This window comes from Mizuhopecten yessoensis, unplaced genomic scaffold (genome assembly GCF_002113885.1).
Source record: "Mizuhopecten yessoensis strain PY_sf001 unplaced genomic scaffold, ASM211388v2 scaffold9969, whole genome shotgun sequence".
In the NCBI taxonomy this organism is placed as follows: domain Eukaryota; kingdom Metazoa; phylum Mollusca; class Bivalvia; order Pectinida; family Pectinidae; genus Mizuhopecten; species Mizuhopecten yessoensis.
Window position 1 is genome coordinate 362,602 of NW_018408313.1, and position 23,836 is coordinate 386,437.

At 33.7% G+C, this 23,836-nt stretch overlaps 2 protein-coding genes and 1 long non-coding RNA gene across 3 annotated transcripts; all 3 read left to right on the plus strand.

Moving 5' to 3' along the window:
- Positions 1-203: 203 nt before the first annotated feature.
- LOC110459119 lies at positions 204-4,763 on the plus strand. The gene is made up of 6 exons (XM_021511215.1): positions 204-234; positions 492-586; positions 2,428-2,519; positions 3,578-3,814; positions 4,068-4,175; positions 4,592-4,763. Exons 3-6 carry the CDS (start codon positions 2,440-2,442, stop codon positions 4,731-4,733), a joined length of 567 nt encoding a protein of 188 aa, XP_021366890.1. The 5' UTR covers positions 204-234; positions 492-586; positions 2,428-2,439; the 3' UTR covers positions 4,734-4,763.
- A 5,959-nt stretch (positions 4,764-10,722) lies between these two features.
- On the plus strand, positions 10,723-13,199 carry LOC110459113. Its single transcript, XR_002463860.1, has 4 exons — positions 10,723-10,782; positions 12,323-12,369; positions 12,833-12,889; positions 13,110-13,199. It is a non-coding gene; the product is annotated as an uncharacterized LOC110459113 (long non-coding RNA).
- A 2,155-nt stretch (positions 13,200-15,354) lies between these two features.
- LOC110459105 lies at positions 15,355-21,462 on the plus strand. The gene is made up of 9 exons (XM_021511201.1): positions 15,355-15,421; positions 16,004-16,087; positions 16,345-16,386; positions 17,558-17,638; positions 19,487-19,564; positions 19,960-20,010; positions 20,434-20,508; positions 20,858-20,905; positions 21,380-21,462. Exons 4-9 carry the CDS (start codon positions 17,560-17,562, stop codon positions 21,460-21,462), a joined length of 414 nt encoding a protein of 137 aa, XP_021366876.1. The 5' UTR covers positions 15,355-15,421; positions 16,004-16,087; positions 16,345-16,386; positions 17,558-17,559.
- Positions 21,463-23,836: the final 2,374 nt, after the last annotated feature.

Consider the following 23,836-nt stretch of genomic DNA (forward strand, 5'->3'; position numbering starts at 1 on the left):
CAGTAAATGTGGTTTCATCATTAGACATCCGGGTTCGGACAAAATAATACAAAAAAACCCGAAACGAAACGGAGCTAGAGTGAGTAAAATCGCATTAAAGACACCTTTACAGGATATCCTTGTGCTACTTAAAGAATATAAAAAAAAATAAAAATAGAAATAAAAAAAAAAACAATAAATCAACAGCAGATCAATTTGGGATGGGAGACATTTGTATAGCGCTACTTTACGTTGGTGAGTCAATGCATATATTCAATAGTGAGCAGAGAAGCCATCACACATTTATGTATCGTGATTAAACATCAGTATTTTCATATAATCAAACGAAATATTTGTCGTAATGATTTAATAAGTATGCAGTAAAGATAAGATGTTAACATCTTATCATGTGATACCTACGTCATAATTATATCCTGCTAGTAGGCAGGTTATACAGTCTACGCATGACAATAATGTTTTGTAATATTTTCCTTTCTCAATAAAATGGGCAGCCGTTACTCTATGTAGATATTGGTACATCCTAGTTATCCTCTGCACCTCTATTGAAAGGAGTGGAACTCTGAAATAAAACCTAAAGGACACAAAGGTATGTTTATACTTGTGTATTGTGTAACGTAATATACGTTTGAGTTATAGTAGTATTGAAAATAATGTCCGTATACAATACATGAATAATTTCTTAATTACACAATGCATGTCAAATTAACACAGTACAATGGATGGCTAATATGTTCAACATCTTGTTTACAAACTAATTCGACTGTGTATAAAGACTGGATATCTATCTCACAATATATATCATGGTAGGAAATCCTTTACTCTTAAAATTTATCCCAGGTCCGTAGTTGCTGAAAGGGAATGTTCACCAAAATAAAGAAAAATGCGTTTCATTTCAGGATATTCCTTTGGTTCAAGGTACAATTTGATGCAGAATTTGAACAATTGGCGGGACACCCATATTTTCGGAAATATAAATTGCATTTTAACATTATCAGTTTCGAAAAGCGACGAACGTCGATCGGAAAACCATTCGGGAAGTTCCATCATAACTTGATATGTAATTGATCTAGGATTATTTTCCCAGTATGACGAAAACACCTGAATACATTCCGTTCGGAAAGTATTCTTGCTGTCATTGGTTTTGAAGCAACATTTCGAAATGTATACAGGGCGTATGTATCAGGAATTCTCAAATATGAAGAAATGAAGATTTCAGGATAACAAAATAATTTTAGTCTAGTTATTTATACTCTCCTTTTCTGTTATAAAACGGTCGTGACTTTTTTCTTTTAGATATATGTTTTGTGGAATAATGAAACTCCGAAGGTCAATATCACCTGACGACTACTTGGCCAACTAGAGTTCTCAAAATGCGACCTATTTTTCCAAAACTACATGAACATGTTTATATTGTTTTTATAACTTGTAACAAAACACATGCTTTTCTACGATTTTTTTTAACAATGTATGATAATGTCAAAAGCATATTCAGATCATATCACTGTTGTAGTTAAACTAGATGAATTGATACAAAGTATCTCCCTATGTTGTACAGATACGGGGTTATCTATTCTGAAACCTAGTTTTGTAGCAATCGTACATAAGAAGGAATCTTAATTGATTTCATTAATACCACATTGAAAGGTAACATCATACAATCAAGGCGTAATATAATTGCTACAGTACAGGTGTGACATTTGTGAGAGCCCTTTATGAATCAAAGTGTCTTAATGCATCATACCAACATTAACCCTAATGAGACTAGGCAGAAATTATCTCCGATTGTGCAGACATCATATTCGTCGCCTCATATGATCAAGCAGATATATTCTTTCCTCGAACCTGCACGGATTCCCAGATCTGGTACCTGTTTTGACTATTGATTCATATGCTTAAGTACATTGTGTAAGATCCATTAACATCAATATGTGATGTCTTAAGGCTAAACTAGGCGCCTGCTTTGAAAGCAGGATTTACTAAAATAAGCGTACGCTACGTACACATATATATTTGCTTAATGCTATTTTCGTGCACGAAGACACTTTGATGTACTAGGAGTCCCACATATGTTGCATAACAAACACACTTTTAATGGTTAAATATATAGTTCACGTATAATACTCCTGTGATAAAAATAAAATATGGAGGATGAAAACATGTACTTTATAAACAGAAATCCACGTGTTAAAAGCTTCGGGTAACCCTCATTTATGTTTAATATACACATGACCTAGAAAGTGAACGTACATAAGCTTATGTGTATAGGTATGTGCGCCTGTCCGTGTGTGTTCTAGTTCTGAAAATAAAATGTATGTGAAAGTGTGGTGGGATACCGTAGTAAACACACGTTTCACATTAAATTTATAACGTCGTTTTTAACATCACATATTATACTGCATGTAACATTTGGTTTTTGTTTGTTTTCAGATTTGGGAAAACATGCTGTTTTTAACAGTGATATTAATGATGACAACGATTGTAGATTCCGGAAGGATATTACAAGCTTCCATTGATATCAGGTAAACCAATTGTTAGAGCAAACGCATTAAGTTATATCAAAATACAAAATCAAAATTACGCCATTTCAGTATAATTATACAGTTTCACTCAAAGGATATTCAAAGTACTAAGGTAACCAATTAAAAGATGAAAATAACAGGATTCTACAGAAGCTGCCTTAAAGGCGCTACCTGCTTGTCCTATTCCACATGACTAAATATCTCGACATGCGTGCGTGTATTGCTTTGTACTATGGTATGCGGTAAGACATCTTTTAACTACTATATCACCAAACTTGTTTGTTATATCACAAACACTGTAACACCAATCACATATCAATTTATACACAATCAGATTTACAGGAGTCGTGTGGGCAGGATAAGTCTATGTGAAACTCAATGTTACTTCGGAAATGATGGATTAACCAGTCCACCGCTAAATAACGGTTCCCCAACGACTGATGGTTATTTATCCTGTTTAATAAACTCGATTTAGATTTTCTCGAAAATTACATAAAGACAGGTTTTACCTATTTTCTTTTACAATTTGAAATTCAAAATAACGCGATTTGGTTTAGCATGATATCCAACCATCAACCATGAAATGTTCCCACAACGTTCTAATATAATGTCTCTAAAACAATATGCCTCTCTTCGGAATACATTGTTCCTGTTTCTGATCAGGGAATCAACCGATAATGGGTAACCGACAAGGTTTACCAACTTCCAACCTGTTTATTTAATGTGAGGAGAGTGGGGAACCTATAATGGTATGGGGAAAGGCTATTAACTTAACGAATACCCTGTTTTGTAACTGTACGTTTGAAATCCTCTTACTTAAAAATCAATTTTGCTTTAAAAAAAACAAATAAGAATAATACACATTGGCATACAACTGAAGGTAATAAATACAACAGACTGATGAAGACTGATTAACAATCGAAATATGTCATGTTGTTTTATTATCCATTTACAAACAGAACTCGAATAATCGCAAAATGTTTGAATTGATCGTATTACTATGATTTATGTAGGAATACACATGCATGAAATATAACGTGTGATATTGGTCTGTCTAGGCAGACAAACCAGTCTGTAACAAATGAACAGGAAATCACTCTTCTCGAAAAGTATCCAGGACATTTTCTTACTACGGAGGAACAGAGGGAGTTAGCAAGCATCACTTACCACAGTATTTCGTTCAGTGACAAGTTGTCTGTTGATGAGTGTACAGACCTTGTACAGAATGGAAAGACGAGCTTGTGTACAAGCACAATAATTTCCTCAGTTGCAGTGCCTCACGCCTGTTGTAAATCGTACGTATGAACCCATTGTTTCTGTTGTAATCAAGCAGCTTAATGGAGTTAATGACGGCGAGGAGATCATATTTTACTTTTGTATGTTATTATGGGGCATAATAAAGAGGATAATTTTACTTCATAATCTCATCTGTCTCTTTCACTCTGTCTCGCACGCTATCTATCTCTCTGTCGCTCTGTCCAATTGTCTCTCTGCCTCTCTCCCTACACAAAACTATTTTGATTCCGATGTCCTTTTCGTTTTTACCAGGAACAAGACATTTGTGTCACCAACGACAGTTATTGACATCCAGGGTCAAACCAGAACACTGGCTACAATAGAAAACAGAAGTCAAATTTTCCCATCAGAAACTTGCGTGTGAGTTGCATAATAATGAATATATATATATATATATAGATATATCAAGTTATCAAACAAGATATTTACAAATCACTCTTGTATACCTGGATGTTACCACGACAGGGCTTAATGTGGGAGGAAACGGTGGTACCTGTAGAAAATACACGCTGTAGGGCAGGTGACCCCAAACCTTTTCACGTCCGATCGGAAATATCGAAAATATTAATCTGTAATTATACATGAATGTTATATGAATATTTTTTTTCTTCCTATCTATATTATTGAGTTTCATTGCGCTACCCATTGGCCACCCCATCACCATTTATAACGTTATATGATATTATATGAATACGTGTATCAACATTTGTACTTACTTTAATGTTGTCCTAACCTTTAACATACAATGGTGTTAATCTATGTTTCTGTTACTCCAGGAGTGTTGCTGGCTGCACGTTTTGTACATGTGAAATGGAACACTCGCTATTTCAAGGCGTTTATGATTTAGGAGCCAACTACAATAACACGAGATATGGACTGATGTGGTTTACTCTACCAGCTTGTTGCAAATGTTTTTAAATATAAATGAGCACAACCTGACGAACCCTAACAAAAATAAAAGAAAGACAACAACTTGAACATTTTTGTAACTGTTGAAATGTAACTCTAAAATGGCATTTGAATGCGAGGATAAGCTGTTGTCCTTTTTAACTAGTAGAAAGACTATCCAACAGACATAATGATGTATTTATGTATTTTATGAGTTTTTTGAATAAAGTACAATGAAAAAATGTACTTACGATTGTTTCATAAATGTTTTCATATGCATGAATTCAATAATTTAAAGGAGTACTTGTGGGTTTCAAACAAAATATTCTATTATGTGTGGGCTTTACTATGCAACTTCTGAAAAGAGAAATATGTGTCCATCAAGATTACAGCAAACCTCGGTCATTAAAACATCCATACAGTTGTTCTGGTCATTTACCATTAGTTTATATCATAACTTACAAATATGATGTTATCGTTTGTTTTTCCATCATGTTCAGACCTAGTAATCAAACCTTCACTGAAAATATACCAGGCTGTTTTATAAACAGCGTACATGTACAATCATTACAATTCGACACACAATGAAATTTACGGAAACTCCACAAGTGAAGTGTAGTCTACTTGCTTTGATGTATGTATAATGTACCTGTGTAGTGGTCGATTTGATTATCTTATTCATTTAATGACTCAAGGATTCGACTGACTAGTCTATCATCCAGGTCAATATCGTCTTAATAGATGCAATATGCTTAGTGTTGAAGAGTGTCAGATAAATATTATCCGTACTTAAATTAGGGGTTAGTACGTTGTTTTGAGTGGCTATACTGGCGATTAGAACATGAAAAATGGTTTAAACCAAATTTCATGTTCCATTTTAAACCAAATTTCATGTTCTAATCGCCGGTATAGACACGAAAAACAACGTACTATCCCCGTTCTAACACACCTTAACACATATACTGCGGTAATATGTTTAGAAACATTGTAATTGCTTGCTACAAGTACGTAGTTAAATACTCTGTGCACTGTGCTGGCGCCGTGCCATTCTGCAGCGGACTGACCAATCAGAAAGAAGCTTTCAAAAGTCGATCATTTGGCTCCGCCCATACTGGCGAAGCTCGATCTGTATGTTGACGAGGCGGACATCTGTAGAACTAAATATAGGGACTAAAATTGTTAGAAAATATAAAAAAAAATATAATGCTATACAGACGCAGATTACGAACGTTTTAACAGCTTACATGTAGCAACAGACTGGACTGATCTATTTTTGAGAACCCATTTCCCGGACGACATGTGTGACACTTTACATCTAGATATTTAGAAATAGCTAATGAGTGTATTCCTTCTAAAGTAGTCACAATCAGACCTAATGATAAACATTGGTTTAACTCTGACATGAGACATGAAATTAGGAAAAGAGACGGACTTCTCCATAAATACAAATCCAATCGCATTCCACATAATTTGAACAACTTTAGGAAACAGCGAAATAGCGTTAACAATCTTAAAAAAAGGACAAAAGAATTATTTTACGCGGTCATTAACCGTCTTTTAGACACTGTTAGTGATACAAATCCCAGATTTTTTTGGAAACTTGTCCGCAGATTATTAAAATCATCTCAAACCTCTGGTAGTATACATTACGGAGTGCGACTGGAAACATAGAAATGGATGATGACATAAAGACTAACATACTTAATGACTACTTTGCTTCTATTTCTACTATCGACGATACTGACACAGACGTACCTGTTATAGAATCCAGAACAGACTCGACTATCTCAGACATACCCTTTAATATTAATGACATTATTGACATAATCAAAACTTTAAAAATTGGTAAAGCTGTAGAAAATGATACAATTAGTCATAATATGTTAAAGAACACTGCTAATTCAGTTGCTTATCCGCTATCTCTAATCTTTCGTTCTTCTTTGGAGACTGGATCTTTCCCCAGACAATGGAAGCTTGCTCTAGTGATGCCAATTTTTAAAAAAGGAGATAAACAAGACCCCTCAAATTATAGACCTATTGCATTGCTAAGTACTATTGGTAAGGTTTTTAAAAGATTTGTAGCTAAACATTTGCATAACTACCTTTTAGAGAATTCTCTTTTATATAAGTATCAGTCAGGTTTCCAACCACGTCATTCTACCGTACACCAGCTTATAGAAATATACCACAACTTGTGCGACAATCTTGAAAAAAAATCAACCCACCTGTTTAGTCTTTTGTGATATTTCTAAGGCATTCGATCGAGTGTGGCACAGGGGGCTGGGGGTGAAAATAGCTAGCTATGGAATTTCGGGTAAGTTATTGGAATGGTTAATTGATTATATTACAAATAGATCTCAACAAGTATTTTTGGAAACAGTAAATCCTCTGTTAAGACAACTAATGCAGGAGTACCTCAGGGTTCAGTCTTAGGTCCGTTGTTGTTCATACTTTATATTAATGATATAACAGATAATTTAGAAAGCTTATCAAAACTTTTTGCAGATGATACTTCTCTATTAGGTTCAGATAAATCCCCACACATATTAGAACAGAAAATTAATAACGGTCTTAGAAATATTCAATTGTGGGCTGATAAATGGTTAGTTAGATGTAATCCTGCAAAAACAGAGGCTTTACTTATTTCTAATATAGAACTAGATCACCTGATTAAAATAGATTTTAATAATATCAGTATAGACTTTGTTCATAACCATAAACATCTGGGAGTATTCATCGATGCTAACTGTAAGTGGAGCTATCATATTGACAATATTTGTAAAAAAAAGTAGTCAAGCAATTAGGTGTTCTCCGTAAATTGAAATATAATCTAAACCGCCGTACATCAAATAAGATATATAGATCGTTAATACTTCCTATTTTAGAATATTGCTGTGAAGTTTGTGATGGTTGTACTCTTACTGATACAGACAAGTTAGAAAAGCTACAATTAGAGGCAGGACGTATTGTCACCGGTTTACCTTCCTATGCTAGTAGACAATCTGTATATACTGAAACGGGATGGGAATCCCTAGCCCACCGGAGGACCCGTCGGAAACTGCAATTGTTTTATAAAATTCATCATAATATTACTCCTAACTATCTAAACACTCTACTCCCTCCTCTTGTCGAAAATGCTCGATATAATCTTAGAAACGCCGAAAACTACAAGCTGCCAAACAACAGACTAGAGTTATCTAACATGTCCTACTTTCCTTCTCCTATTAGACTTTGGAATCAGTTAACTTTAAGTATTAGGCATAGCTCCTCTTTTTCATCGTTTAAAAATGCCATTAGAGACAAACATTTGCCCCATGTACCCAATTACTTTTTCTACGGTGATAGAAAAAATAACATCCTACATACAAAACTAAGAAACCTTTCTAGCACTTCGAAAAACGATCTATTCCGAGTTAACCTGGTTGATGACCAACGTTGTATGTGTGGTTACCCTACTGAAGACACATTCCATTTCTTTTTTAACTGTGATAATTATGTTGAACAGAGAATTAAACTTTATCGTGAACTGAATGCATACATCCCCCTTACATTGAATCTATTTCTTTTTGGAGATATAACAATTTCGGAACAAGAAACCAAAATTATATTCATGAATACTCAGCAATATATACAAGACTCGAACAGATTTTAACACCATCCACCCCTCAAAATCGACATCTTTATTAATACATGTATCTTACTAACACTAATAGATTGACAACACGAGTTGCAACATACAAATATACGTATATATATATATATATAAATATAATGAAGTCGTGTGTTTGGTCTATCTCTGTGCGGACGGACTAGTTGAAACGGAAATACCAACAAGAGCGGAGTAAACAGGAGGAAGTTATAATAGCACGGGATATGATGAACATTGATCAGAAGAAAGTTATGAACAGCGAATAGTATAACTAGTCCGTTCGCATGGAGAAGGAACAACCACGTGGTCTGATATATATATTTTCTTAAATTTACAGTCTTGTTGCAGTACTTATCAAGTACTCTTAAAAAATCTGACCCTTTAACCCCTTCTTCCCTCTCTCTCTCCTCCCCTCTCACCATCCCCCTATCTCTCTCTCTTCCTTTATCAACATGTGCATGTTTATATTTGTGCGCATGCGTGTGGTTCGGTGCGTGAATGTGTGGGTGTATGTATGTCACTGATTAATTAATTTATAATACATAGCTTATTTACGTAGTTCTGCCATCATGAAATTTTGTTAAAAAACATATTATAGTACAGGGAAAGGGCTTGATATAAGTTGTAAAACTTGTGCCCAATTCCATTGCTATGTAAAAAAGGCAATAAAATATGTTTAAAACTAAAAAAAAAAAAAAAAAAAAGAGACGGAATATTTGGACTGTTGGTGAACGTCCTTCTACCAAGAAGTTTATACGGCACATTTGGATTAATATTGACCAAATTCTTACATTGACATGTCAGTATGTAAATCAATCTGTGCTTATTATTTGTATAGATTTGTGAAGAGTTTTGTGTAAATGCATACGACACATGTGAAATGTTTGATTTGATTTCGGATCTAAATAGATGCCTTCACACGGATGGAACGAACGTTTCAGTAATAAATGGGGGTAAGAACAAGGAATGTTTATTTTTTTTAACTTTTTAATTCATCAACAAATACATTTCATCTGTCGTTTCTGTTCTGTTGCCTGCTAACCTTATCAGCGGGATTTGGCTAAGAGGCGAGCTTGACGCCATATTATTTTGGTTTGAAACGGGGCGTGGCTTAAGTGCGATGGGAAGAGCTTGTTCACACGATTGATCATGATTCTATCGCAGATTAGAACATGGTCCGTATCCAATCAAGTCACGCGTTGCAAACGAATCGTGTTAAACTATAGAATAAGGAAATATCTTTATTCTTCATTTCATAATTTAAAGTCAAAATAACAATGGCGCTATGGTTAATTTCGGGGAAACAAACGGGCCATTTCATACGTTACGTTTAACCATATATATTTGGTTCAAAATTGCAAGAAAGTTAAAGCACTAAAATAAAAGGTTGGATTTAACGAAAATACTTTATTTAAAAGTAAACAACTCCTATAGGATGTACCGTTATTTTATTATAGAAAAGGGTATTGCTCAGTTGTGCCCTAAAATGCATTCGGGTTAGGACTAGTTGCCTGAAGTGAACTTCTACCAACCAAAGTAGTAAGAAAAAATCAAGTTGTGCTTAGCATAGTATAGATACTCTACAAATATCCTGATCTTTTATGTAGGTCATCTTAGGCAAACGTAGTAAGTTCTCATTCGTGTCATTTAAGAACAGCTGTACTGATAAGAGTGTAGTTTAAGAAACAAATATAGTGTAATAAAAACCGACATATTATGAGCTAATGACAACATGATAAAAAACCCACCAAAAACATACATTAGATATATGTATGTAAACATAACACAACATAACTTTAATAAATACTGTGTGGCTGTTGCAGAAAAGCGTTTATAAGAGAGACAAACTTGGGACAAGAACATGATATATACAAGTACAAAAAACGGCAAAATATGGTATTAATGTGATTATATACATGAACCATTTTAATTACAAGCAATTATACAATAAGAGTCAAAATTGACAAAACACACAGCCCCAAGAATAAAGTCTACAACGAAACAAAAGGGGAAACCATATGGAACGAGGCTACTCCAAGACAAAGCGCAACACACCATGCTTCTCTATAAAACGGAAAGTTAACAAAAGGAACAGAGGAGGAACCGAGGCTTCTTTGAAACATCAGCATGAACCAAAGCTACCTCGACTCCAAAACGAAAGGCAAGAAGGCAACGGGAACCGACGAGACACCGAGAAAAAAGGAAAACACCGTGATCCTCTTTAGTTTATATGAACCTCTGGAGTCACATGTAAACCGGAACATATCCGGCAATGTCGACCTATAGATCGACCGGTGTGCCACACTGTAAACACGATACCTTATCATAGAATGGATAAGCTTACCATATATATAGAAACTAAGTCAGTGTTGTTAGAGATCTAGGCCGCAATACACATAGTCAACGGTCGAGGTCAGCTTTGTAAAGAAGGTAGGGTCATTTCGGTAAAACATTTTATTTTATTTGATTTTAGCGTTTCTTGTGAATATCTAGAAATACGTCCCAAAAATGAATATGGCATGTGGTTATAAAAACTTTAATGTTGTAGGTATCATAAAAAGTTCAAGTTAGTGCACATGTGGGGCATTATCGGCCTCATCAAAAATAATTTCAGTTATAAACAGCATGTTGATTAATTTGGGACTACGTCTCCTGGTGGATATTTTCCCTTGCGCATGCGTAGATGCCCTACCATATCATGCAATAAAATTGCCTTGTTATACAGAATACCAAACTATGATGTTTTTGGTCTGTTAGCATGCAGAAGTAAAGCCTCCGCACGTGGCAATCAAAATGTCCTTTCTACGAACGAACATGTATAACAATGTTTGGTGCATGGGGAGGCTTTCAAAAATTGAAGAGGGTTAAATTAATTTCCTTCAAGTTGCCAATTTTCAACGTAAATATCACAAATCAGACGATATTCACGCGTTTTACTATGAAAAATGCATGTGTATGCCTCTCTTCTTATGCCATATCTCCTATATCAGTTTCCGGATGAATTAGACATTTCTTATTTGCTTCATTTATTCCAGATTACGAATATAACAAATAATATAAATTCCTGATGAGGCAAGAAATGACCCAAACGCCCCTAGTTCTTTCGAAGTGAAGATTAATATAACACATAAAGGTTGTTTTATTTACTACTTCACTCTTTCAATTCATATTCATTCAGGTACATATTATATATCCGTATATTTGAATTTGCATTGCATATCCAATTTAAGAACCAACCAAATTGAATCTTATCAACATTAATTTGCACGCTAATACTGCCTTGTGAATAGGGTATTATACAAACTGCCAAAATGTAACGCTTGGTAGTCTGCTTATAAAAAACTCTTTGCGAATTTTTAAACAATCACTCAAAAGACTAGGTTGTCAGACTGCAGTTACGTTCATATAATTGTATTGAAAACACATTAAAATATTTTTAAAAGTCAGTTTAATAAATGACCGATACAATTCAAATAATTATATCAGATTACCTTAATAAACAGGTTATAGATAGAAACTCGTTATCGAGTTGTGATATGCTACGTATCTCCTGTATATGGCTGTTACAGTTCTTCTTTCAGAAGAAAACAATTCTATCAAAAATGAAGAGTAAGCAAAGTATGGTGCATATCCATTTGACAGATAAAACGCAAATATTGAGGTTTTAATCAAAGCAAACGAAGACACATCATTAACTTCGAAATCTTCTTAACATTAAAGACAAGTTAGTGTCACTAGCAATATAACTAGAAATGATATATTGTTATACACGCCTCTTAATAGGAACAGTGGAATATCTATCAAATAAGCACCTTTTAACAAAATAAATACTGGTTGTAAATATGACATCTTCTATCAGGTCTTTTTTTTAAATCTAAAAGTGTGTTTGATATAAATTAGTGTGATCTGGGAATAATATTTTATTGCATTAATAGAAATATTACTATGTTGTTTGATTTGTTTCTATAAGGAGATCGCATTCCCACGTAGCGATACCACAGCCTGAAATGACATTAGGTAAGTCTACTCGTATTTTCTCTGAAAAGGCTTTAGGTATGATATTATGAATTTGACCTTTCTAAAGTCTGTTAATTTCTTCATATGTTTAGCATTTTTGATTTTGAAAAATCTATGGTATATTCATTTTAGCAAATATATTTTATTTTATCTCCGGTTTCGACGCCGATCTTTAAAGTTGTTGCCAAACAGTGTCGAACAATACGCCTAATTTTATATATTTTATATAATTTTAATAATGAAGTATATTAAGCCATCTATATGTGTTGCTTTAATTATTGTTACTGTGTCAGGAAATTGATCTTCACTTTATTCGTGAGGTGGTAGTCTGAAAGTGCTGGTATGGGGTATATCACACATTTTCTGTAACAATTTCAGCTGTAGAAACATAGTGGCAATAATCAATAAGAAATTATCGACATGCGTTTTTTTACATAATGCTATTTTTTCCCTTTCTTGAAAGGAGCGTGTTTCTACTTTTTCCTTATTGCAACATGTGCGAGTGATTCTACCAACCATGGTAAGTGTTTGTAATATTTTATCAATACACATATATCCATTGTTTCATGATGTCGGCTCACTTCTATTGTTATCTCCAAATTATATTTTTAATGACTCGGAGGTAAGATTGTCTCTTTGATCCTTTGCTTTTGACGTTCTTGTATTTTTGTTTTCTTTTTTTTGAATTTTGTTTCTATTTATTAATCAATTTCATACAAAACTATCTTATTTTATCATAGATGTTCATGCAAAGTCATCACAGAATGGTTTGGGGAATGTTCACTACGAACACGCGCAGACCCTGACTGGGAACAACGGTCTCTCTTCAGCGTTTATAAGTAGGTCCCAGAACACATGTCACAAACAAGTGTTCAAGGATCCCCAGTGTTATACAGTGACGAGTCACCAAAGTGTCATTGTGATGCAGTGTGGGACAGGGACATATTTCAATAACCAGTCATGTAGCTGTGACCTACGCGTAGACTCACTACCGTACGACCTGGCACCAGGTAGGTTAAACTATGCAAATAAAAAGATTAATGAAATGAATGTATGTATGTATGTATGTATGTATGTAAAGCGAATACCAACTCTCATAACTTAAGATTAACATGATACGTACACCATGGTGTCAAAGAGTTAAACAGAGATAAATGGAAAACGCCTCTATAAAGCATGTATCGTATCAATCGTAAGGAAATTCTGTCGGTATGACGTTAACAACCGTGTTTTATTAATTTCAGTGAACTGCCACAGACTTCACTCCCAGCATCTCACTTTTCACCAGAACACGTTAGCCTGTAATTCTGCATCCTACACATGTATGTCTATAACTCGGTTGCTAATATTTATGATTTGTTTGTTTTGATATTATATTTAAGAACAACAAAAGTTCTGTGACAAAGAACACATGTAAACACATATTACACTAACTATTAAGCTCTACAACTCCCCTTCTGTTACGACAGTGGGTTAGGATAAGTTCGATTACCACTTTTTTGGCTCCTAGCATCCAATATGAGTCCTAAAAGGTCGAAACTGTATCTTGCAGCGAATTCGTTTTAGAAATACTGTATAACATGTTTGTGTGTTTAACGTTTATCTTACCATATTTAACACATCCACATTTAATATTTATCATAGAAAGTATTTAGGATGGACAATATTTAGGATGTACAATATTTAGGGTGTACAATATTTAGGATGTGCAATATTTAGGATGTACAATATTTAGAGGATGTACAATATTTAGGATGTACAATATTTAGGATGTACAATATTTAGAGGATGTACAATATTTAGGATATACAATATTTAGGATGTACAATATTTAGAGGATGTACAATATTTAGGATATACAATATTTAGGATGTACAATATTTAGAGGATGTACAATATTTAGGATATACAGTATTTAGGATGTATAATATTTAGGATTTACAATATTTAGGATTTACAATATTTAGGATGTACAATGTTTAGGATGTACAATTTTTAGGATGAACAATGTTTAGGATGTACAATATTTAGGATGTACAATATTTAGAACGTTTATATTTGCTTGATATTAACAGTTTATTTTCAGATACAATATCATATACTGATATTGCATATGACTTAAGTACGTTGCATTAGTCCTTTACATTATGTTATATTTAAATCTTATTTACAATGACAGACCTTTATCTTTACAGTACCTCACTTTAAGCAGACAATAGACACTTTTCAAACATAGTTATGTGGGATAACTTCCTATAGATAATCTATATCATTTTAACCAATCTGTCTTGTTGAATTGTATTAATATTACATGCGAAAAATCCTTGGAATGCGAATTAAAAACGTGATTTTTTAAATATTGAATTTACAGTTTTGGAAAGTTTAAAAACACAAAACCATTGCTACACGTCCGACGCCAGTAAGTAGATTAATATTTTTTTCGACTTAAGAGACATGCCTGTATTCAAAGTTTACCTAGCGTATTTTGTTGCACTTTTAAGATTTTCCGGTTTCTAATAGACTAATGTCTTTGACTTAAAATTTGTGTTCATGGATATATAATCATTGTTAAATTTACTACAAATATATACCATTCATTTATCAGTGATATAAGTGAAAGTAACATTTGAGAAGAAAATGTGTTCCTAACATTTATTTCCATGAAATTAAATATCTACAACGAAAAAAAAGGTCAGACGACCTCTTTGTTTACATATTTTTCAGCTTTAATCGTGTTTTCTGCACCGGATTTAAAATGTATTGGACACTATTGATATTTAAAGTCACCAATTGGATAATGATTTAAGACTCGATGACTTTGTTTTAGAGGCTTGCTTATTGTAGCTTGAAAATAAAAAGATATTAGCTGGGCAAAATTACAATAAATCTAATAATTGAAGATATATCTTCGTTCTGTCAGAAGTAACAAAAAACTTTTCGTTTTGAAATTACTTTCCTTGCCATGTTTTGTCTTCAGTATGGAGTCACCTGGAAGACATAAAGATCCATACTTCTATTGATTGTGTAAAGAAGATTGTAGCAGAGTTGGACAGTATGTCGACTTCTTGTTTTGCTTATTTGTATAAATACTTGTTAAACTAGATATATAAAGAAAACTTCAAATAAGTATGGTATTTTTATTGAATAAAGATTTGATTTAAACGTGTTGTCCTATTTAGAACTGTGTTCTTTTTTAAACGTTAAGTGTTGCTATTTCAATAAGGCGTTTGATTACGATAAATTTTATACAAATATTGATAAGAAATGTTAATGTGAAGTAATGATATTTTGTCATATCCTCTTAATAAGTGTTATTTTTACTATAACCACATTATTGTAGTCATGTCGTCAGGTCAGTGTTATTACAGTTTAACCTTGAAATACAATGTACTGCGCCTACGCTGCACGATAACCTATTGTTAACATAGTTTGTGTGGACCGGTGCGTTCCTCTGACAATTTTACTCATTGATATATTTCCAGTTATGCATCATTTCACACTTCCGGAATTGAACGATCGTTGTTATAACCTGTTTTGTTTTCTTTCTGTAATTTGTTTTGTCTTCCTCTAGTTTTTGTAACGCGAGCAACTGATTATCAAACTACAATTTTGGTGATTATATTATCATTTACAGGATATTACACATCCTGGAATCACAACAACGGACAAACCGCGTGTACGTGCAATGGCGTAAAGAAGTATATCAGCTGGCCCACAGGTAAATAAACATGGTAGTTTGTTCAGTCCTTTTTGCGTACAAGATGAATGCATCATATTAACAGAGCAACGCGTCAATGAAAAGAATAGAAAACTGATAGCATATGCACAAGGGAACAAGACAATATTGTAAGGCGTGGTTTAGGAGTCACTTTCATTCAAAAGTCATTTAGAGTAGATAAGCTGAATGTTTTATGAAACTATTAAAAGAATAGTTAGTGTTTAATATTACAACGTTTTTACGATGTTTTGTTTCAGAAGATACATCACAGTGTTACTATCATGACACAAATTTCAACCGTGAGTATAGATATTATACAAAATATGTAACCTGTTTATCTGCAAAAATATTCCCATGGAAGATGTGAAATCATGAGTTCAGTCAGAAAACAAATCACCTTGATTATATTTGTGCATATGTTTTGTTTATGAACTCCGATGATTAAGAGGCATTCAGATTGGACGTAAATGTACTCATGACAAAAGATGGCGACTTATTATGTTAACAGTATCAAGGACATTAGCACCTGGTGTAAAGGTGATTTTTTAGAAGCATTCAACAAATTTCATGCATTAATACATATTTAAAGAACGTGTATATTTAACGTTAATTACTAAAATCACGTTAATGTTAGCCGTGTGTCTATGTAAGAAACAATATACAACAGAATAAACGCTATTTTTTATTTTATTTTATCACAAACAGTAATTGAAAACTTATTTTGCGAGCTGCGGTAAACATATGTTTCCTTTGTCAAGCAAATATACTACAAATAGGGAGTCCCCGAGCTCTGTCATCTATTCTGAGTGTTCAGGAGGATCATTATCTTATGTTGACATCACAAGAAAAAGAAATTGTTATACATAACAACGTATGCAAATAGCGGTATATGTAAGTCATTATTGAGAAAACAGTAAAAGAATAGGATTGGAACATTTAAACGTATAATGTGAAGCTGTATAAGGGATTTCTTTTCATTGATTTATATCATCGGGGGCTTGTAACAAACCGAAATGGGGAAATTATTACGAATATATGAAAGAAGCATAAGTTAATCGATCTTTTTCGTTCCAACACAAATCAAAACTCTCATAAACACCTCGACCGCTAACAATGCTGTTAATTACCAACAGTCTGGTGATTTCGTCTCGTGAACTGGAATGTTTGTTATATTACACACACAGGATAAGGTTAGAATGCTTTCTTTTGGCGTAATGTGTCGTGTTATTACCTATATGGGTTAAACAATAAGATTTTTTTTATCAAATACTCTGACTTGTTTTTATTATAAATGCAATGAATCGTCTGTGCAAGGTGTTCCCCTCGTATATTGCTATACGATGACAAATATGAACAAAGTCTCTTTTTTATCCTTTTGACTTCAACATTTTTTTTTTACTGAAATAAAATGAAAAGATGTTGATATATGGTCATCGGAAAATGAATTTAAGTTTTGATAATTCCTTGCAGATATGTACCGGACCGTGTTTGGAAGTAGGGACACACACAATACGAATACTTACGGACGAAGTTGTGCAAGCCAAAATACAAGTAAGTTCATTCCGAATAGAAAATGCATTCATGGATTGTACCTCAAGTATATTAAGCCTATAATGCACTAGTAAACACAACTAGGGATCGTCGTATCTCTCGGTAACTGTTTCCCAGTATGACGGCAGCTTTCAGAATTGAATGAGGTACGTTACCTTCATAAAAATGAAACAGAAAAAACAAATTACAGGGCCCGTATTCGTGAAACCAGTCTCAATCAAACTGCGTTGTCAAGCCAAATTTCTTGTTTCTTGTAAATCAATAAAAAATCACTTTTTCTCTAAGATTTTTGAAAAACAATCAGAGAGACTAAAAGCCGAATACCATTTTTAATATGTACACTTGATCATTTGGCAGTGGCACAATATTTAACCTAGTTACAAGAAAGTTGGTTTGATCACGGAATATCCATGCTTGAGCATTAGAACAGTTTCAAGAATACGGGTCGAGAGTTTTGAGTGTAGATACATACACCAGTTCTAGACCTTAATTTGAACCCGAGAGCTCAGAATACCTCTCGCTATCTGAGCTGCCTGGTCAACAGAAGAATATTAGCCCAGATTCGTTATTGTTAAAGCCGAAATAAAACCAGTGAGCGGTTACAGTATGTAACAAATCAGTGTGTTTTCAGCTTTGATACATTGATCCTTAAGTGTAACATGAGTAAGGTTAACAGGAGGAGGATGGGCAATCATTTTGAATTTGATTCGCTTCAATGAAATAATTTGTCAAGTAGATAAAATGTGTTATCCATTTAAGTAAATACGGTAACTTCGTGTATGGTTTTGTAAACAGTTGTATTAAACTTGGTGGTTCTGTTACTACATTTAAGAGAGACCTGGTTGTTGATTGTTTATGGTTATTATAACTGAAAAATATGTATGAAATAATAGTTAAAACTTACCACTAGACCATTAACAAAAACGTCGGAACAGTTCCGCCCATAAGTTTTGTGAATTTGAATTTGAAAGTAACTAGTGGCATAACAAGAGAAATATGACACATACTATTGAGTTACAGTGTACCACTACGTAAAATATTCACTTGATGTAGTCGGTGAATAGCAAAGTAGTATTGTAGTATCTTAATCAGATGGACACGCCCCTATAGCGGCAAAGTGTTATAAATATCTTTTGAAATACTATTATTATACCGCAACCTGATACATACACCAAAGACATGTGTATCTTCAAACGAAAAATCTGAAAACATGAAACCAGTCCAAACCGAGTCATGTTTTAATTTAAGTCCGTAAATAGCTCTCCAGAATGCGAACATATGGTTACTTTTCATATTCAAGTTCATTGAAACGTCAAATATTACTTATAAAAGAAAAGCAAGCGAATAACGTAGTGTCAACAGACAATAATTGAAATTCAAAATCGGTAAAATAAGGCAAAATATGAACAAAGGAAAAATATACCTGGAGAAAACGTACAAGGAGTATAGGACCAGGGCCTGTATTAAAAAAACGTTCTTATACTCAAGCATGGATTCTGTGCTCAAACCAACTTTCTTGTAACTCGCTTAAATCATGTCAAATGTATATAAACAATAAACAATTACATAACTGTAGCATACTTGGTATATATGAGCATTGCAGATTCACAATGCATTTGCTTCGAAAAAGAAGCGATTTCGTATCAATAATAAAAAAATATCAGTGCGGCTATTTAGCATAATGTCAAGATGTTAACCGTCAACTGTGTACTAAGATAGTGTGCTGTTTTTGTGTTAATTGTTTTCCTTAGATAAAGCTGTTTCATATCCACCTTTTGCACATTGCGATTTTGTTTCTTTATGTTATAATAATTTGATTGTTGAGAGATAATGTTTTCCATCTTTCAGTGTGGGCCTATGTTGATGCAGTCTCAAATGCGCACACATCAAATACTTGCCTGGAAATGTTGTTAAGAATTATGACTCGTACGTATATATTCCCGATATATTACTGTCAGGTATTTTGAAGTTAAAAAAGTTTACTCTAACACCTCATTTCTTAAAATTATGCCTTCAGAATAAACACATGAATAGTAAGAACACAAAGACAGTGTAGAATGCATTCGTGTGATTTCGAATAAGGATTTTATACGACAATGTTATTGTAAAAATCACGCTTTGATCACGGTAGGCTTGCATTTGACAGGTATTTTATTGAACAGACATCTTAGGCATAAGTTTATGTTAATCGAAATAAAATTGAAATAACAACATACACATATACATATGTCTGTTTAAATGATATTTTCCAAAATGTTATATAGTGTTTCCGATTTACCTGAATAAGATGCATCCTGTTTTTTTGTTTTCATTTTTTACAGACGCATTCCAACATGTTGGTACTAGTGGGAGCTGCTCGTGCTCTGTAAACGGTATGGTACAGTAGGTGACGTCATACACTAACAAAGATTTGTTTTGTTGGTTGCGTACAAGATACTAACTTGTTCATGAAGTTCAATTCTTTATGTAAACATTGCCAGAACCAGATAATTACCGAAATCTACTGAATTGTTGTTTCGTTTGTTTCATGAAGCTGTCTGTCATTCGCACTTTATTGAGAGCCCTAGTTGGTTTTATAAATTATTGGCAATACATGAGTTAACAAAATTTTGTTTTGAGTTTATATGTTCTTTGATATACAAGAACAACCACGAAACGAATGATCTCTTTGTGTAGGTTCTTCTGATACATTTTATATATATTTATCATTATGATAAGGAAATATTATAGGTTTTCCATACCTATTTGATGATGCTGTAATAAAACTATACATAATATATAAATTTAATGTAAAGCTCACGTGACGACCACGCACATGCCAGCCCTTCATGCAAACAACGACTACTGCAGGCGCTATTCGTCCTACACAGGTATGAATCTGTTCTCCAACGGATATATCGTTCTCTCACATAATAATTACAATGTGACTATGAAACGCTATTTAAAATCGTTCAGCAAAAGGGTTGTTTTACATGTTACGCTTTGTTGTCCTAGAATTACGCTTACATTTAAATGTTTAATAATTATTTATAGTTCGAATGACTATCAGATTGAACAATATATTACGTACCCGTATTCATTCGACTGAAATTCATACAGCTTTTTGTGTTTGTTGAATTTAGCAATTAAAATAATATGAATACAGATGGTAAAATTTTCAAAACAATATTTCACTGATTTTTAATGTCATTTTTATAACATTTGTATTTTTTCTTTTAGACATACACAATCTTATTGGACATGATCAATGTCTGGTAGACCACACAGGTAATGTTTTCTGTTAGTTTTTTCTCTCATTTTTTTTCTTTTTCCTATTGTTGTAAACACTCTCCTGTCAGATTTAAACTTAGAGTTTAAGAGATATACAGATACCAAAAATTATAATAGAATCGCTCGTCCAAATACTTGTGGAAGTTGCTTCGCTGTCGTTGTATATATTACATGTTTTTAAATTGTCCCACAACATGTTTTATGGATAATGCCAGGGTTTGGGCTCTGATTTCAGTCTTCTTACAATAATTGTCCTCATGAAAAAGGGCTCTCATACACTTATTCATCATTCATTCATTCATTCATTTATTCATTCATTCATTCATTCATTTATTTTTATTCATTTTCATTCACTCATCCATTCATTTTTTATTCATCCATCCTTTTTCATTAATAAATTCATAATTTCAATTATTCATTGATTTGCATCCTTGATTCATTCTGATAATCATTTCACTTTCACAATTGTAGGGGAGCTACTATGTGACGTAGCCCCTGTCACAAAGTACGCGTCCCCAAATGAGTTTTTGCTGTTACAGCGTTTGTACGACTGAGCCAGTTGATATCCGCGGGTACAACAACAGCGAAGTGTGCCGATCGCCTTATTTCTGATATGTACGGTATGTATTAACAAACAGTCTTTTCCTTGCGATTCAAAGCTTTATAACGATATAACACATGCAACAATACAGAATTTGTAGTAGTACCACATGAATCTTGGATAGAGTGTTTTTATTCTCGTTTTTGTGAAAAAGAAATCCTTGTTTCCTGATTTCTTCATCTGCTATATGCCTTCGTTACAAACATACACAATATTTATATAAGATACGCAAGGATATATCTCTAACAATTCTAAAACCTTCTTTGGAATTAACTTAATTTAATATTGCCATATAGAATCTTTCTTAATAATACGTAATGTACTTCCGGTCATGAACAATTTATTCAGCCCCATAACTCGTGACAAGATCAATAGTTTGTGTCAAGCTGCATCAGCTGTGTACCAGTATACACTGTATAAGTTATGTCTCTATCTGGCAGTTGTGTAAACCCCCTTAGATATGTCTAGCTCTCTCAGTTGTGTCAAACGCAAGCAATTATGTGGAACTAGGCCGTTGTCACTTACTCTAGTAGTTGTGTCTAACACTAGAAATTAAGGATGCTACTAGCATAGTGTCTAAGCTAATTCGTTGTGCCTGTTTCTAGCATTTTGCCTATCTTGATCAGTTGTGTCAAACTCTAGCATTCCCAGTCATGTCTAACGATATACGTTGTGTCTGCCTCTAGCATTTCGCCTAACTTGATCAGTTGTGTCTATCTCAAGCATTCCCAGGTCATGTCTAACGATAGACGTTGTGTCTGCCTCTAGCATTTCGCTTAACTTGATCAGGTGTGTCTTTTTCTAGCATTCCCAGTCATGTCTTACGATAGACGTTGTGTCTGTCTCTAGCATTTCGCCTTACTTGAACATTTGTGTCTATCTGTTTTAGCATTATTCCTAACGCTACACGCGTTGTTTTAAATCCAGTAGTGTTTTGCTAACTCTAGTAGTTGTGTTAAGCTTCATCAGTTTAATCCAGCTTTGTAAATTTGTACCATACCCATTAGTTGTGTCGTGCAGAAATGTAAATCTATGCTAGTAGTATCTGAGAACGGTCAGTTGTGGCCACCCCTATGAGGTGTTTACAAATCTGTCAGTTGTGTCTTTTTCTTTCACTTAGAACTTTACACACCAAGTTGTGAAAAATGATGTATCACAAAGAAAAGTAAATGATTAAAATAGGTAAAGAAATAAAAGAATAAAGATGTGCTGGTTGTTTCAAGGTCGGATATTTCATTCAAAGTACAAATGTACTAAGCTTATGAAGAGAATTAAACATTCTTAGGCCCTCGGGCTGATATTGGAGTCTCAGGTTGATACTTGGTGTGATATGGAAAAGGTTATGTTTTATTCTGTTTATAACACAATTACAAATAAAATACAGATATATATACTATCTTATGACAATATTTATTTTGAAGCATTGACAAACGAAAAATTTCATAAGAGTTCCGAATGATGTTGGTGGCGGAAGATCGGACAAATTAGAAGTGTTCCAAAAGGAGTGTAATACGGGTTTTGCGAGCTGATACGGAGAGGGCTGGTACGGGTTTTGGGGTTTGATACGTAGAGAGTTGATATAAGTTACAACAGTTGTGTCGTTTCGCGTATACAAACAACCCATATTTATTAGTAAGTATGTAATAAATGTTATTTCAGTTCAATATAACTGCATAAAAATAGAAGTAATCACACGTCTTTTCTTATATCACATATAGCTGTATATGGAAGAATGACAGACACACCAACGAACTGTTCGTGTTCCGGTACAGACCATTCGTCAAGTAAGTTCAACTTTAGAAGTGTTGAGAAGTTCGATATATTTAGTATTTTAAAACCGCATATTATACATATATACGTATATTTGTTTTTGACACATGCGTTAGGTAACGCAAGTGTCTAGGGGATCGCGCATACTACGAAATTTCCTTAACATGGAACTGCACTATCAATACATGCGCCAGCTATGACTATATGTCTTTCTGTCCTGATATGGCAGCTGATATCTCCTTATATGGATATCATTCGTTCACATTTCATTCATATGCAAATGTTTTTGGCAGCGACCCCTTGCATTTTCATTCAAAACGTAGTGACGTCATTTTGTGGTTCGCCAACTTTATAGGCAGATAAAGTATGTATTTTGTGAGTATATAATTAATAAAAAATATTCTGATTAATTTTCTGACTATGCTGTGCTTGCTGAAACTGTGCTTCCCACACTTTTCCCCGAAGCCGATGGATTCCTCTGACCTACTTACTGTAGTGTTCCTACCTAACTACAGTACACAGTTTCCGTCACAATATTTGGGTCACTAACGTTTTGC

Excerpts from the sequence above, each read along its gene's own strand:
- LOC110459105 (XM_021511201.1), top strand. The coding sequence starts at position 17,560 with ATGTACCGGACCGTGTTTGGAAGTAGGGACACACACAATACGAATACT. Across the intron at positions 19,565-19,959 it reads GTTGTTAAGAATTATGACTC|ACGCATTCCAACATGTTGGT; the intron begins GTACGTATATAT and ends CATTTTTTACAG. Across the intron at positions 20,906-21,379 it reads ATGTCTGGTAGACCACACAG|GGGAGCTACTATGTGACGTA; the intron begins GTAATGTTTTCT and ends TCACAATTGTAG.
- LOC110459119 (XM_021511215.1), top strand. The coding sequence starts at position 2,440 with ATGCTGTTTTTAACAGTGATATTAATGATGACAACGATTGTAGATTCC. Across the intron at positions 2,520-3,577 it reads CAAGCTTCCATTGATATCAG|GCAGACAAACCAGTCTGTAA; the intron begins GTAAACCAATTG and ends TGGTCTGTCTAG. Across the intron at positions 3,815-4,067 it reads CCTCACGCCTGTTGTAAATC|GAACAAGACATTTGTGTCAC; the intron begins GTACGTATGAAC and ends CGTTTTTACCAG.